This window comes from Cyprinus carpio, chromosome B24 (assembly GCF_018340385.1).
Source record: "Cyprinus carpio isolate SPL01 chromosome B24, ASM1834038v1, whole genome shotgun sequence".
NCBI lineage: Eukaryota > Metazoa > Chordata > Actinopteri > Cypriniformes > Cyprinidae > Cyprinus > Cyprinus carpio.
In genome coordinates, this window is record NC_056620.1 from 21,989,075 (window position 1) to 22,003,143 (window position 14,069).

At 40.5% G+C, this 14,069-nt stretch overlaps 1 protein-coding gene across 1 annotated transcript; it reads right to left on the reverse strand.

Moving 5' to 3' along the window:
- Positions 1-8,339: 8,339 nt before the first annotated feature.
- LOC109049706 (noggin-2) lies at positions 8,340-9,863 on the reverse strand. Its single transcript, XM_019067371.2, has one exon. The coding sequence runs from the start codon at positions 9,117-9,119 to the stop codon at positions 8,484-8,486; it is 636 nt and encodes a 211-aa protein (XP_018922916.2). The 5' UTR covers positions 9,120-9,863; the 3' UTR covers positions 8,340-8,483.
- Between the last annotated feature and the right edge of the window lie 4,206 nt (positions 9,864-14,069).

The following is a 14,069-nucleotide window of genomic DNA, read 5'->3' on the forward strand; positions in this document are numbered from 1 at the left end:
CAATTTCCAATGAAACGTTCATCACGAGAACATTTTGAACTCATCCGAAACAGTGTTCTTGATAAATACTAGTCCAGGAATTTTCCAAAACAGTAAGTGCACCTCAAAGCACACCAGAACATCATTAAAAAGACGAGTGCATGTGGAACAACTATGATTCTGCGTGGCCATGCTCCAGAACTGAGTGTCTGAGCAGGAGGAAACGTTGTGAAGGACACCAGTGCTTACGGGAAAGATGCTTAACTGTGCATGAGGCAATAGCTTAAATACTTTAAACTCAATAAATTCATGAAACTTCTGTCTTCATTTACTCACTCTCTTGACATTCCAGATCTGCATGATGTTCGTTCTTCTGTGGAAGACAAAAGATGATGATTAGCAGATTTTTCATGCGGTATCCAATGAAAGCGAATGCTTTAAAAATGACAAAAAGCGTCATAAAACTTCATAAAAGAGTATGGCCAATTTTTTTTTATTTTGGAGAGAATTTTTATAAATCTGGCTTGCATTAAAAGGTACCTTTTTTACTGAATGTGGGAGACTCAACCATTTAGAAAATGATTAAATAATCTAATAAGCCTACAAACCTCACATTACAGTGCATTACTCACACCATTCCTACAGCGAAGCATCGTGCTTTCTGTTGATATTTCTCTGCACCACAAACTGGAAAACTCTTAAAGAAAAAAGATAAAATGATTGGAACTGAAAAAAACAAAAAAAGCTGGAGGAAACCGTGCTGAGCGCTGGGAGCTGGAGGATGATTCTCCTTTCAACACAACAGTAAACCAAAACATACAGCCAAAACCACACTGAAGTGGCTTCAGACCAGGAGGTTAATGCCCTGGAGAGGCCCAGACTAAACTCAGTCCAACTAAGCATCTGTGGAATTGACTTAATCATATGCAATGTTTTTGACTTAATTTGGTGGCGTTTTTCTTGTACGGTAGCATTGATGTCGACAAGTGGGAAAACTCCCAGTGAAATCCTCATGTTTTCATGCTGTAACACAATAAATACCTAGTACAAGACATTTTATAGGCACTGTATGGCTAACAGATTTGTGCTGTTGGTTTTAGGGTGACTGGTAGCGCCGGTGCAGATCACAGACTCACAGATTTAGGATCACGCATGCGGCTGCCACAAAATACAAGTATTTTCCACAGTGTACCATGAAATAAAGTACTTTCTCAATGAATGATGTCCGTGCATGTGTGTGTGGGGTTGGGGGTGTTTCTCAGGCCTGTGTAAGCGGCTCAACATTCCTGTGGTATTTATGGCACTGTTTTACTCTGTGTGTGTCACACTGTGTGAGAGGTCAAGAAATAAAGGAGACAGAAGCAGCCGTCTCCGCACATTCACACATGCATACGACGCTTCCAGGACGATCTGTCTGTGCTTCTCTGTGAGAGAGACAACAATGAGAGACCTGTGAAGAAGAGATATGCGAGTCAATTGCGCCACCTGCTGTCTGTTTAGCACACTTTACGCGTCCTGGATGAGTCTCACATGTGTAGGTTAACCTTCAATTATCTCTGCGGGAGGGGAACTAGCAATTTTGCTGTAGTAAAACAGTTAACACCACAGCAGTAAGATATTTGTCTAAATTGTAGAGGAGGCCGAGGCTAGTTTTTGGGGTGTATTTAAGGTTTTGAGTTGGTTTAATTGCACAAATGTTTGTTTTTTTCTCTATAGCAGTGGCTTGTGTGATGCTTTCAAACGCCTGGAGTCGTAAACTAGGATTTTTATGAAATCTGTTCTTTTAACTACATTTTCAGAATATATATACATATAATTTAAATAAATGTGACATTTGAATGTATTTTCTTGGATTGAAATATATTATTATATTGTTAAATGCTTTTATATATATATATATATATATATATATATATATATATATATATATATATATATATATATATATAGGTCCTTCTCAAAAAATTTGCATATTGTGAAAAAGTTCATTATTTTCCATAATGTAATGATAAAAATTAAACTGTCATATATTTTAGATTCATTGCACACCAACTGAAACATTTCAGGTCTTTTATTGTTTTAATACTGATGATTTTGGCATACAGCTCATGAAAACCCAAAATTCCAATCTCAAAAAATTAGCATATTTCATCCGACCAGAAAAAAGTAAAGTGTTTTTAATACAAAAAAAGTCAACCTTCAAATAATTATGTTCAGTTATGCACTCAATACTTGGTCGGGAATCCTTTTGCAGAAATGACTGCTTCAATGCGGCGTGGCATGGAGGCAATCAGCCTGTGGCACTGCTGAGGTGTTATGGAGGCCCAGGATGCTTCGATAGCGGCCTTAAGCTCATCCAGAGTGTTGGGTCTTGCGTCTCTCAACTTTCTCTTCACAATATCCCACAGATTCTCTATGGGGTTCAGGTCAGGAGAGTTGGCAGGCCAATTGAGCACAGTAATACCATGGTCAGTAAACCCTTTACCAGTGGTTTTGGCACTGAGAGCAGGTGCCAGGTCGTGCTGTAAAACGAAATCTTCATGTCCATAAAGCTTTTCAGCAGATGGAAGCATGAAGTGCTCCAAAATCTCCTGATAGCTAGCTGCATTGACCCTGCCCTTGATAAAACACAGTGGACCAACACCAGCAGCTGACATGGCACCCCAGACCATCACTGACTGTGGGTACTTGACACTGGACTTCAGGCATTTTGGCATTTCCTTCTCCCCAGTCTTCCTCCAGACTCTGGCACCTTGATTTCCGAATGACATGCAAAATTTGCTTTCATCCGAAAAAAAAAAGTACTTTGGACCACTGAGCAACAGTCCAGTGCTGCTTCTCTGTAGCCCAGGTCAGGCGCTTCTGCCGCTGTTTCTGGTTCAAAAGCACACGCCTGTGCACGGTGGCTCTGGATGTTTCTACTGCAGACTCAGTTCACTGCTTCCGCAGGTCCCCCAAGGTCTGGAATCGGTCCTTCTCCACAATCTTCCTCAGGGTCCGGTCACCTCTTCTCGTTGTGCAGCGTTTTTTGCCACACTTTTTCCTTCCCACAGACTTCCCACTGAGGTGCCTTGATACAGCACTCTGGGAACAGCCTATTCGTTCAGAAATTTCTTTCTGTGTCTTACCCTCTCGCTTGAGGGTGTCAATGATGGCCTTCTGGGTTAACCTCTTACCCATGATTGCGGTTTTGAGTAATGAACCAGGCTGGGAGTTTTTTAAAGCCTCAGGAATCTTTTTGCAGGTGTTTAGAGTTAATTAGTTGATTCAGATGATTAGGTTAATAGCTCGTTTAGAGAACCTTTTCATGATATGCTAATTTTTTGAGATAGGAATTTTGGGTTTTCATGAGCTGTATGCCAAAATCATCAGTATTAAAACAATAAAAGACCTGAAATATTTCAGTTGGTGTGCACTGAATCTAAAATATATGAAAGTTGAATTTTTATCATTACATTATGGAAAATAATGAACTTTTTCACAATATGCTAATTTTTTGAGAAGGACCTGTATATATATATATATATATATATATATATATACATACATACATACATACAAAACAGTGGCCAAACATATAGTGGTATAACATATATTGGTATATTATATTATATTATATTATATTATATTATATTATATTATATTATATTATATTATATTATATTATATTATATATTTGTTAACCTGTGTCCAAATATAGAAAGTGTTTAAATGATTCATGATTTCATTCTAAACTTCAATAAACTTACAAGAAAAAGTGCTGAAAGTAATTTAGGAGACGTTAAATTAAAGTGTGGAAATGAAAACACTACTGGAAAATAAATCAATGTGCGAGGAACCTAATTTTTATTTCATGAATAATTATTGATGTATTAATTTATGAGGATATGAACTCAATTAAAAGTTTGCAGGGTTTGTTATACACTAGCTTGCTTAATGTTGTGATATGAAACTTATTTTCGTTTGTTTCAAAATGTACTTGCATATAAAAATTATTCTTTATTTTTTTTATCTGTTTTTATATACTACTATTTACATTACTTTCATCTAAATATTATGAACCTTAATATTAGCCTGTTATATTCTTGTAGCAGCTTACAAAATTGCATTTTTGTTTCATATCATGTATTGTATAATCAGTAGCATATATTATGAAGTGATCGATTCGTGTCCATTATATATCATGGCATGTTTTAGTCAATAGGGGGCAGTGCAGCCTGTTAAATGTTCTCTTTATAATGCAGAATATGATTCATGGGTGAATAAAACCTAACTAAGAGAAGAAAAAAAATCATAACTGCATAGACTAAATAACAAGAAAATACAAACTGACGTGATTATGCCGATAGATAGGTATTCTTAATAACCCATGAAGAAAATAGACGGCAGCTATGACAACCAATAGAATTAAACATTTTAATCGTTTAAGGGAGGTTTGAGTCACATGTGGACAGTCGACAAGAGCTGAATTATTCTGGTTGCCTTGGAGACTCGGACGAGCGTGGGATTCTGGGAAGTGGAGTTTCATGCGAAGTGCAAAAGGCAGATAAATAAAGACGCATCAAAAGGGGTCAGAGAAGATGGTGCTTTCCACAAATAATGAACCCTTTAGTTTTATGACATCAGAGGCACAGATTTTAAGATGTTTAGGTCATATTTTGGAAACTATTTAGGAAAAGTGCCAGACAGATGAGCATCCAAACACAACTGAATATAAATACTCAAAAACACAGACACTGCCTAAAATACACAGTTTGTTTTGTTTGTTAACAAGTCTTTTATGCTTACTAAGGCTAAATTTATTTGATTGAAAATACAGCAAAAATGTGAAATCATATTACCTTTTAAAATAACTGCTTTCTAAGTAAATATATTGTAAAATGTAATTTATTCATGTGATCAAAGCTGTATTTTCAGCATCATTACTCCAGTCTTCAGTGTCACATGACCTTCAGAAATCATTGTTGTTGTTTTTTCTTGTTTTTTTCTGTTTATCATCGATGCTTGATATTTTTATGGAAACCATAACATATCAGGATTATTTGATGAATAAAGAACAGCATTTATTTGAAATATAAATCTTTTGTTACATTATAAATGTCTTTACTGTCACTTATGATCAAGTTAATGCACCCTGAATGAACAGTATTTATTTCTTTTCTTTCTTTCTTTTTTTCTTTTTTTTTTTTTTTTAAAAAAACTTTCTGATTCCAAGCTTTTGAACAGTATAGGCTTTTTTGTACACCAAAAGGTAAATTTTACTCCTAACTACCACAAAAAAGTTCCCCGGACAGTGTAAAATCTGTCAGATATGTTTCAGCAGTACAGCATCGAGACATCCCATCTGCGAATGACTCAAAAAGTGCTTTATTATATTTATGCCCTGGTGATATTGCCATTGTGGCACAGCAGAAAGCACACAAGTGTGACAGAAAGACAGTGATTCCTGCGACCTCTCATCCTCTTGACAGATCAGTCCTCATTATAGCCTGAATACATACGGATCTGAGAGCATCACCGTCAGTCTGAACAGCATTTACTCTAAACTGTTTAAAATGTGGGCTGGGTAAGTACTTCAGTGCTTCGTCGATACTGTAATCATCTACAAGGGAATGAAGCTTTGACAGAGTTTCACCTGATATCCTGCAGCCCAGTCCATTCACATCAGCTACTGTTTTGGTGATTTTCAGTAGCTACATGAACTCTGTACTCCTCCAGTTCATGCAGGTGTCACTCTCAGAACAAAAGGTCCAAAAGCTTTCAGTAGGGCAGTACCTTTTCAAAAAAATACACCTTTGTACCTTATTTACCCCTCAAGAGTGCATTTTAGTACGTCAAATGTACATATTAGTACATAAATGGTACATATTAGTAACTTTTAAAAAAGGCACCACACGAAATTTTGTAGCTTTTTATCCGAGAGTGTAGAGAATCACATTACATCTTAGCATTTCAAACTTTTTTTTGCCGACGTTTGCTTGTAAAATGTTTGTGCATCTTTGATTGCAATAAATGACACTTGCTTTGTTGTTTTGCCTCTAATCCAAAGACATTTTTCAGAGTGATTCATTCTGTAAAAAGCATGCATGTTCACATTTGTATGCTCTTACCATGTCCAATTCACTTTGATAGGTTCATTATCAAAATATGATCCAAATATTACCCGAGTTGGTTCGACATCTTACCTTTGTGCGATCTCTCTTGGATGGATATGGAAAGAAAGAGAGCTGCATTACATCATGTGACGTGTGCAACATCCTCAGCACTACATCAGATGGCTGTTTTATTAAGAGCAAATAATGACGAATATCTCTTGAACTCACGAGCAACGATTAAACAGAAGCAGATTTTGGGATTGGGGATTCAAACACATGCATAAACTTTGAGTCACACAGACTGTAGTAACCGCACACACACACACACACACACACACACACACACACATCATGAGTTAAGGCAACTGTTGGTGGTCCACCAGGCACATGAATGTCACCCACAAGACTATTTGGAAGCGTCTCACATACACAGACATACACACACACACACACACTGCAGCAAAACACACGACAAATCACATCAAAAGCTACTAAACGAGGCCTGCAACCACCGCAGATGATCGATTATTAAACTTCTTCATCGGTTTCCCTCTCAGAGCTGTAATTCATACCGATAAGTGAGCTGTTTTGCTTTTGTTTTCCGAGCACAGTCTCCATGCACACTGCAAATTGGAGCATTTACTACATTTGGTATCTCATTGGCCTCTGCCAAGGACAGAAAACATTGTGTTTAACTTCGGTCTCAAAGAACTCCCTGATTCACTCCAGCTTGGGTCATATTTTTAATGATGAATACACCCCCCCTCACAGAAGGCTGAAGTGCTCCGCCAGTCTGACGGCTGTGTGTTTTGAGGGCTAGTTTGTCGGGGATTGGCTTTCACACACACAGGCTGAAAGGGTTACTGTTCAATCTATTCTGCGCTCGCCAGAGTGCGCGGCCGAGTGGCGCCGGAGCGTCACACACACACACGCACACACTCTCAGCCTCCTCCAAAAAGCTCTAGACATCATCAAGAAACAGAGCTGACAACTGCCCCCACCCTGCGCCAAAACACAGCACCAGCAGTGTGTATCTGTCACAATAACCTCGGCAGTAACATGCACACACATGCGCTTTCTCTCCGCCGCGATCCGCGTAATGACAGGCGCGATTGACTCGCGTCTGCGGACTGTGAAGTCGCGTTTTTACGAGCCTCGCATCTCTCGCACTCGCAGACAGCATGTTTGCTGACTAATTAACAGTCTGGTACCGTCAGCATCAGTTCACAGGCATTGTAGAGGGTTGCAGTGTTTCTCACGCCGAGACTTTTGGACAAGAATTGGGCTCAGATTTCTGTCTCTCAGTCTCCCCCCCTCCCTTCCCTTCCCAGAAGCAGTACGCCAGGAGCTGCTGGCTCTCCCTGCTCTATTTCACCAATGACAGTGTTTGAAAATGGCTGCATCATATTTTAGCGCTGTGTTAACATCTGCGCGCTTTTACGCACGACGTTTCCAAGCGCTCCCCGTAGAGTATTTGCACAGCATAAGCACGCAGAAGGGCCTAGATCTCATTCAGAAAGAGCACAAAATGTTCAGCACGCACGCATCTGCATTCATTCTGCAACACAGGCATCATTCAGCGTTCTTAACCTAAAGAAACCAAGAACATCTGACATATGACATATTTCTCGGATCCTTCGGTCCAAGTTTAACAGATTTTATTGCTAAAACCATGGCATTTACACGGACATGTTTATTATTATTATTATTAATATTCTCTTAAATTCATTTTTAGAACTTTTCAAGTAGAATTTCTGCTATATTCTATTCTCTTCTCTTTATCTATACTCACAACCGTTAAAACAATAAATAAAACATACGTTTTTTTTATTACTAAAATACTATATGATTTTCAAAAGAAAAAAAGCTGAGTTCACGTGTATAACTTTCAGCCCAGCCTTTTTTTTAAATCATCATTATTGATATTAATATTTGTACAAAACCTCTAGGCATAGTGTTCTTCAGTCTCTATAAATAGAGTTCGAATTAGGAAAGTGAACTTCTCTCCCTTGCTTCTTGGCAATATTTCCATAAAAACAACCACGAGCCGAAGTGCTCCTCGTGAGAATATGGTCCTGATCCTTTAACAAAAAAAATAGCTGCATTCTTCTTCGTCTTCTCACTTAAATATGTACATATGCTGTCGTATATTTTGAATTAAAAAGCTATATATATATATATATATATATATATATATATATATATATATATATATATATATATATATATATATATATATTTATGTGTGTGTGTATGTATGTATATATATATATATATATATATATATATATATATATATATATATATATATATGTATAAAAAAATAGATTCGCTATGTGGCGCCACACGTCTCTATCCGTGGGTAAACAGTGCAATCATTCCCAATCGATAGCCCCCCTCTCTCTCTGCTCAGCAGGAGCACTTGCACTCAGAGATGATGGGGTACTGCACCGATATCCACGTGCAGTACTTCTGCCGCAGGAAGCCCTGGCAGTACCACCGCAGGAGGGTCTTGGTCACCGACTTGACCGGCTTGCATGACATGCCCTCGGGGAAGGAGCAGGAGCGCTCACTGAAGCAGTTGCCCTCCTTGATGTAGCGCGGCCAGAAACGCACGCCCAGGTCCTTCCAGGTGTACAGCACCGGACAGTGAGTGTACATCCACAGCCACTGCAGGAACTTCCGCCGTGCCTTCTTGCCCAACTTGACGCGCCTGCCGTACGGCGTCTCCGTCAGGTTCAGCTTCTTGAGGTCGGCGGGCATGGGCAGGCGCGGCAGCTCCGGAGGCGCGCTGGCGTTCAGCTGCGTGGGCAGGTGGATGGACATGAAGCTGGGGTCGAAGTTGCTGCCTAGCTTCTTGCGCAGCGTCTTCTCCGAGAGGTCCTGCTCGCGCGGATCGTGCTCCGGATCGGGGTCCTCTTTGAGGTCGGGGACCGGCAGATGCTCGCTGGGCGAGGGCCTCAGGCGCAGGTAGTGCTGGGCCGCGGCGCCTTGCGCACATAGGAGCAGCAACAGCAGCGGCAAAGCGCGGGTGATGCTGCCCATGACTCGTGTTATGTCTGTCTGGGGAGTGGAGTTGGCCCTCACTGCGCCCTCACACACCCGCGCATAAATAGCGAGATCTTTTAATAGACGGCCGCGTGGCCCGGGATGACATGGGACATGGGCTGTCTGTTTTCAGGGATACTCGCTCAGGTGAGGCGTGCCAAGTGCGCTGCAAAACCGTATCCTCATCGAACTTTTCGGCGGGTCACCATGGCAACGAGATAGGATGGGATGGCACCGTTTCCAAAGCCTTCTCGGATTCTGTCAAAGACCCAAACTGGCGTTTGAAATGTCAGCGCGCCCGCGGAATGGAGCGCGTCTTAGCCAATGTTATTTTTACGCACTCCTCTCTCTCTCTCTCTCTCTCTCTCTCTCTCTCTCTCTCTGAGCGCACAGGCTCCAGTGCGTCCCGCCGAACCGGCGCTGCTGAACCGGGACGAGAACCACTCAATCTCTTCACAGACTCTGCAGAACTCCGCGATCGGAACCTCAAAAGCGTCTAGAACATGTTCGGGATCAGGCTCCTCTAAACGTTTGCGCCAAGCGTTCTCCCGAAAGTCTGCTGCATGTTCTCCAGCCGCGGTGCGTTCATATCCCCGCTGTGTCAGAAATCCTCCTCCGCAGAGCCGTCCAAAAAACTCGCCTGGTCCTGATCTGGGACAGAGGAGAATGAGCGCGTCTGGAGGAGAACTCCTCTCTTTCCCAAGTTAAATATCCCCACCCCTTCCCTCCTCCCCCCGACGCTCCATGAGCGCGCGCGTGAGTGTGTGTGCGCACCCAGCTCACCAAGAACTCTCAGTCTGACTGACAGCAGAACACACACGCACACACACACACATACAATGAGACCCCCCTCCTAACACACACATCCCACCACAATAGCTCTAGATTTATCACAGGCTGCTACAGAACAGCAACCAGAAAACACACATTTGGGATTTTCCATATCTTGCACATTCCGTGACACTTACCCACCTATTATGAACGGTTACATCGTCTTGCATAAATAATGTTTAAGTGGAAACATTATAATTCATTCATACCACATTCAAATTACACTATTTTCTGGATGCATCAGTCATCTGAGGCTTTTGCACATATTGGCACATGATGCATATTGTGCATTTTAATGAATAATCATTTGAATGCTTTTCTTTCCCCAAATAAAGCAATTTTTTTAGTAGTCTGACATGAGCTGAGACACAGACACACACACACACACACACACACACACACACACACACACACACACACACACATACATACAGGCAACATCACTTTTCCCAAGGAAAAAGAAAAACAAAGTGACGTGCTTAGGAATCCAATAATTGGTCCATTAAAGCGCTTCTGGTTTGTGTGGAGGTTTGTGGATTCGGCTTCGACCTTTGCTCTTGCCACTGGCAGGAACCAACGTGCGTGAACTCTCGGGGTCACCAAATAAACGGCCACAATTAAGTGTTTAAACGGGCCACATATAGAGACGTGTCACCTCTCACGGTGCCAGAACTTGAGCTCGATGTGCAGCCTGATGTTCCAACGGCATGCACAAATTCTGCCCTCCATCACTATCGCTCACAGGTGATCTCTGAAAGAGCCGAGGTGAACTTTTACAAGCCAAATTTAATTGTACAACTTTCATCAAGTCATTAACAATAATATATGAACTGTCAAAATATTTGCACGTGCATGAATTCATCTTTTGACCACTATTCAATAATGCACAAAAGATGCAGTAGGCTAATATTTGTTCATATTATTAATGAGCGTGTTATTTTAAGCGTCTCTCTCTGTTCTCAAGCTGTCTGTGGTGGATTGCAGAGGCTGAAGGGATATCCCTCTGTGAGCTGTGGGCTTCATGACATGAGGAGTGTGAGGCATGTAAAGCAGGGCCCCAGCAGTCTGTGGATCGGTGGCAGACTGTCTGGCTGCGGTTCTGTGGTTCTGCGGTTCAGCTGCCGGTGTCACGCCGCATTTTGACCGCTAGAGAGCGCGAGCGAGCGCGGCTCACTGACGCTGCGCAGGAACTCTCACAAACGATCATCAGCGGCTCACGTTCATCCAGACAGCTAGAGACAGCTTGACATTTTGCTTCATGTATAATCACATTCAAATTTCAATGCATAAGCTCCTGATGTTATGCAGCAGGCTATATCAATTTAATCAATTACCTGATAATAAATGTTATTATTAAAGTGTTACAAACAACAAAAATAGTCTATGCCTCAATTGCACCCGTTTTAATCGTTATCTCAACAGACTTCTGCCAGCATTGACTTCAATTATTAAACATTTAAGGTTTCAAATAAAACTCTCAGATACTACAAATATCTTATATGAGAAGGCAATCTATATAGACAGACTGGTAACAAAATATGTTCCAAGTTCTAAAAACGTTATTTTTCTGAATGTTCAAACGTGCCGTTTTTAAAACGTTTTTTGTTGGTTTTGTAAACGTTAAGAGAACATTCCATTGTATCATTTTGCAAACATCATGGGAACGTTACTTTTGAATGTTCTCTGAGTGTTCTTAAACGTGGTAACATTTAAAAAAGGTTAGATGAACATCCAACTAAAACGTTTTAGGAAAAATGTTTAATGAATGAAGTATGAATAACATTTTTGGGGTAGCGTTTTAAGAATATTATTGAAGATCAGAATGAATGAAAGTCCAAATAACGTTACTGAGAAAAAAAAAAAACCCTTTGCTCTTAACTTTGAGAAAACCTTGCCAGAATGTTAGCCAAATTTCTGAAAATTATAGATAGATAGATAGATAGATAGATAGATAGATAGATAGATAGATAGATAGATAGATAGATAGATAGATAGATAGATAGATAGATAGATAGATAGATAGATTATAAAATCATTATTTCTGAATGTTCTCTGAACGTTCAAAATGCAAAATGCAAATGCATAAAAAGAAAAAAAAAGTTTTAGAAACATTTTTTCTTGGTCATACAAATGCTAAGGGAACATTCCATGGAATCAGTTTGCAAAGATCATGGGAATGTTACTTTCTGTAACAAATAACATTTAAAAATGTTAAACAAACGTCTAACTAAACGTTTCAGGACAAAATGTTCAATGAATGTATAAATAATGCTTTTGTGGTAACATTTTGAGAACATTAGGACATTTTAAAAAAAGAGAACTTTAAACAAACATTCTATTAATGTAATTGGAAGAACGTTAGCGTTCTGAGAACACTCCCGGACAGACATGCAACGTCCCTCATCTGCTGAATACATATAAATGTATGTGTAATAAGGATATTTCTGCATTTTCGCTCATTCGACGCTCAAAGTGTCACAGATGTTTGATCAGAGTAAACAGAGCGCTCTTATTTCTCTCCGCGTCTCTCTGGCTCTGCTGCATCTCTAACTGAAAGCAGATGCTGGAAGCAGCATTGAGAAATCTGCGCTCGTTTAGCGCTGCCTGTTTGAAGATTTCCTGTTTATTTCTTTCACTGTACGCCTTGTAAACAGCATCAAACTGGAGAATCTCTGTGGCGACAGCGGTGCTATAAGCGTGCGTTCATCCCGTGAGGTGATGTCATACCTTACGTTCAGCATACGGGCGGAACGGAGGGCGCACGGCGTTTGATTGACAGCGCAGACTGCGAGGGTTTTCAGTGACACAGCATGGGGACCATTCCCTCTAAATGTGTGTGCGCGCGACTGAACGCACAGCTCCAATGCACCGCGCTTCTATTCAGGCCTACCGTGTGGCGCAGAAAGGGGAGGAGAGGACACAGGAAGAAAAGAAAAGTGGAAGAGGGGGTGGGCAGCAGGTCAATAATGATCTCTCGGCCTCGTTTAATTGGGATGCGGTCAGTGTGTGTGTGACTTCACTGCATTCCAGCTTGATTACCCTCATTCATGTTGCCTAAAATTAAAATGAATGTGAGAAATATCCTGCTGGGATGGAGAGCGGGGAAAAGGAAGAGACCCAGGGAGAGGGCATTCCCAGAGCGAGGGGGGCAGGATGACATCACATTCCTGGAGCCCGGTTCCTAATAACCACAAGATATTGCTGTAATTCAGTCTGTCTCGGAGGCCCAATGTGGACGGTTGAGGCTGAGCTCTGTTTACGTGCGACCAAAGAATCCGATCGGATTGAAAGGCCTTCTTGTAAACACCTCAATTGATCTGGGGTGCGATTCCCAAACACTTCCCAACACAGTTCAACGATTCCCAAAGTTCCCATGAACTTTCAGACACAGAAAGCATGCTAACATGCAGTACATTCTATATCTTTCATTCCAGTTCAATAGCAAATATATATATTTCAGTCGATATTTTAGCAGGTCAACAATCAGAGCTGTTTTTGTTGAGTTATTACTCTATCATCTGCGCATGATGCAATTCACTACAAGTCCTATTGTTTGACCAGCGTGGTTCAGCAGACTGAAACCATGTTCACTGCGGGAAACTAACTAGTTAATGATGGATTAATTATGGTAGTTAAGCAGGAAACAAACCCCTGATTGAGCTAGATCCAAATCAAAAAAGCAAGGATGCTTCAAATTCAGCTAGGATGCTTTACAGTTTTAAATGAATCATAAGTGACAGTAAAAACATTTATAATGTTACAAAAGATTCCTATTTCAAATATGTTTTTGACTTGAATCCCAAACAAAATCTATCATGTTTTCCACAAAAAATATCGAGCAGCACAACTGTTCCCTCAACACTGATAATAATCAGAAATGTTTCTTGAGCAGCAAATCAGCATATTAGAGTGATTTTTGAAGATCATGTGACACTGAAGACTGGAGTAATGATGCTGAACATTCCGCTGCGCATCACAGGAATAAATTATATTTTACAATGTATTCACAAAAAACTGTTATTTTAAATTGTAATACTTTTTCACAATATTACTGTTTTTACTGCACTTTTGATCAAATAAATGCAGCCTTAGTGAGCAGAAGAGACTCTTTTATGA

Bases quoted from the DNA above. Each gene is read 5' to 3' on its own strand.
- LOC109049706 (XM_019067371.2), bottom strand. From the start codon at position 9,119: ATGGGCAGCATCACCCGCGCTTTGCCGCTGCTGTTGCTGCTCCTATGT.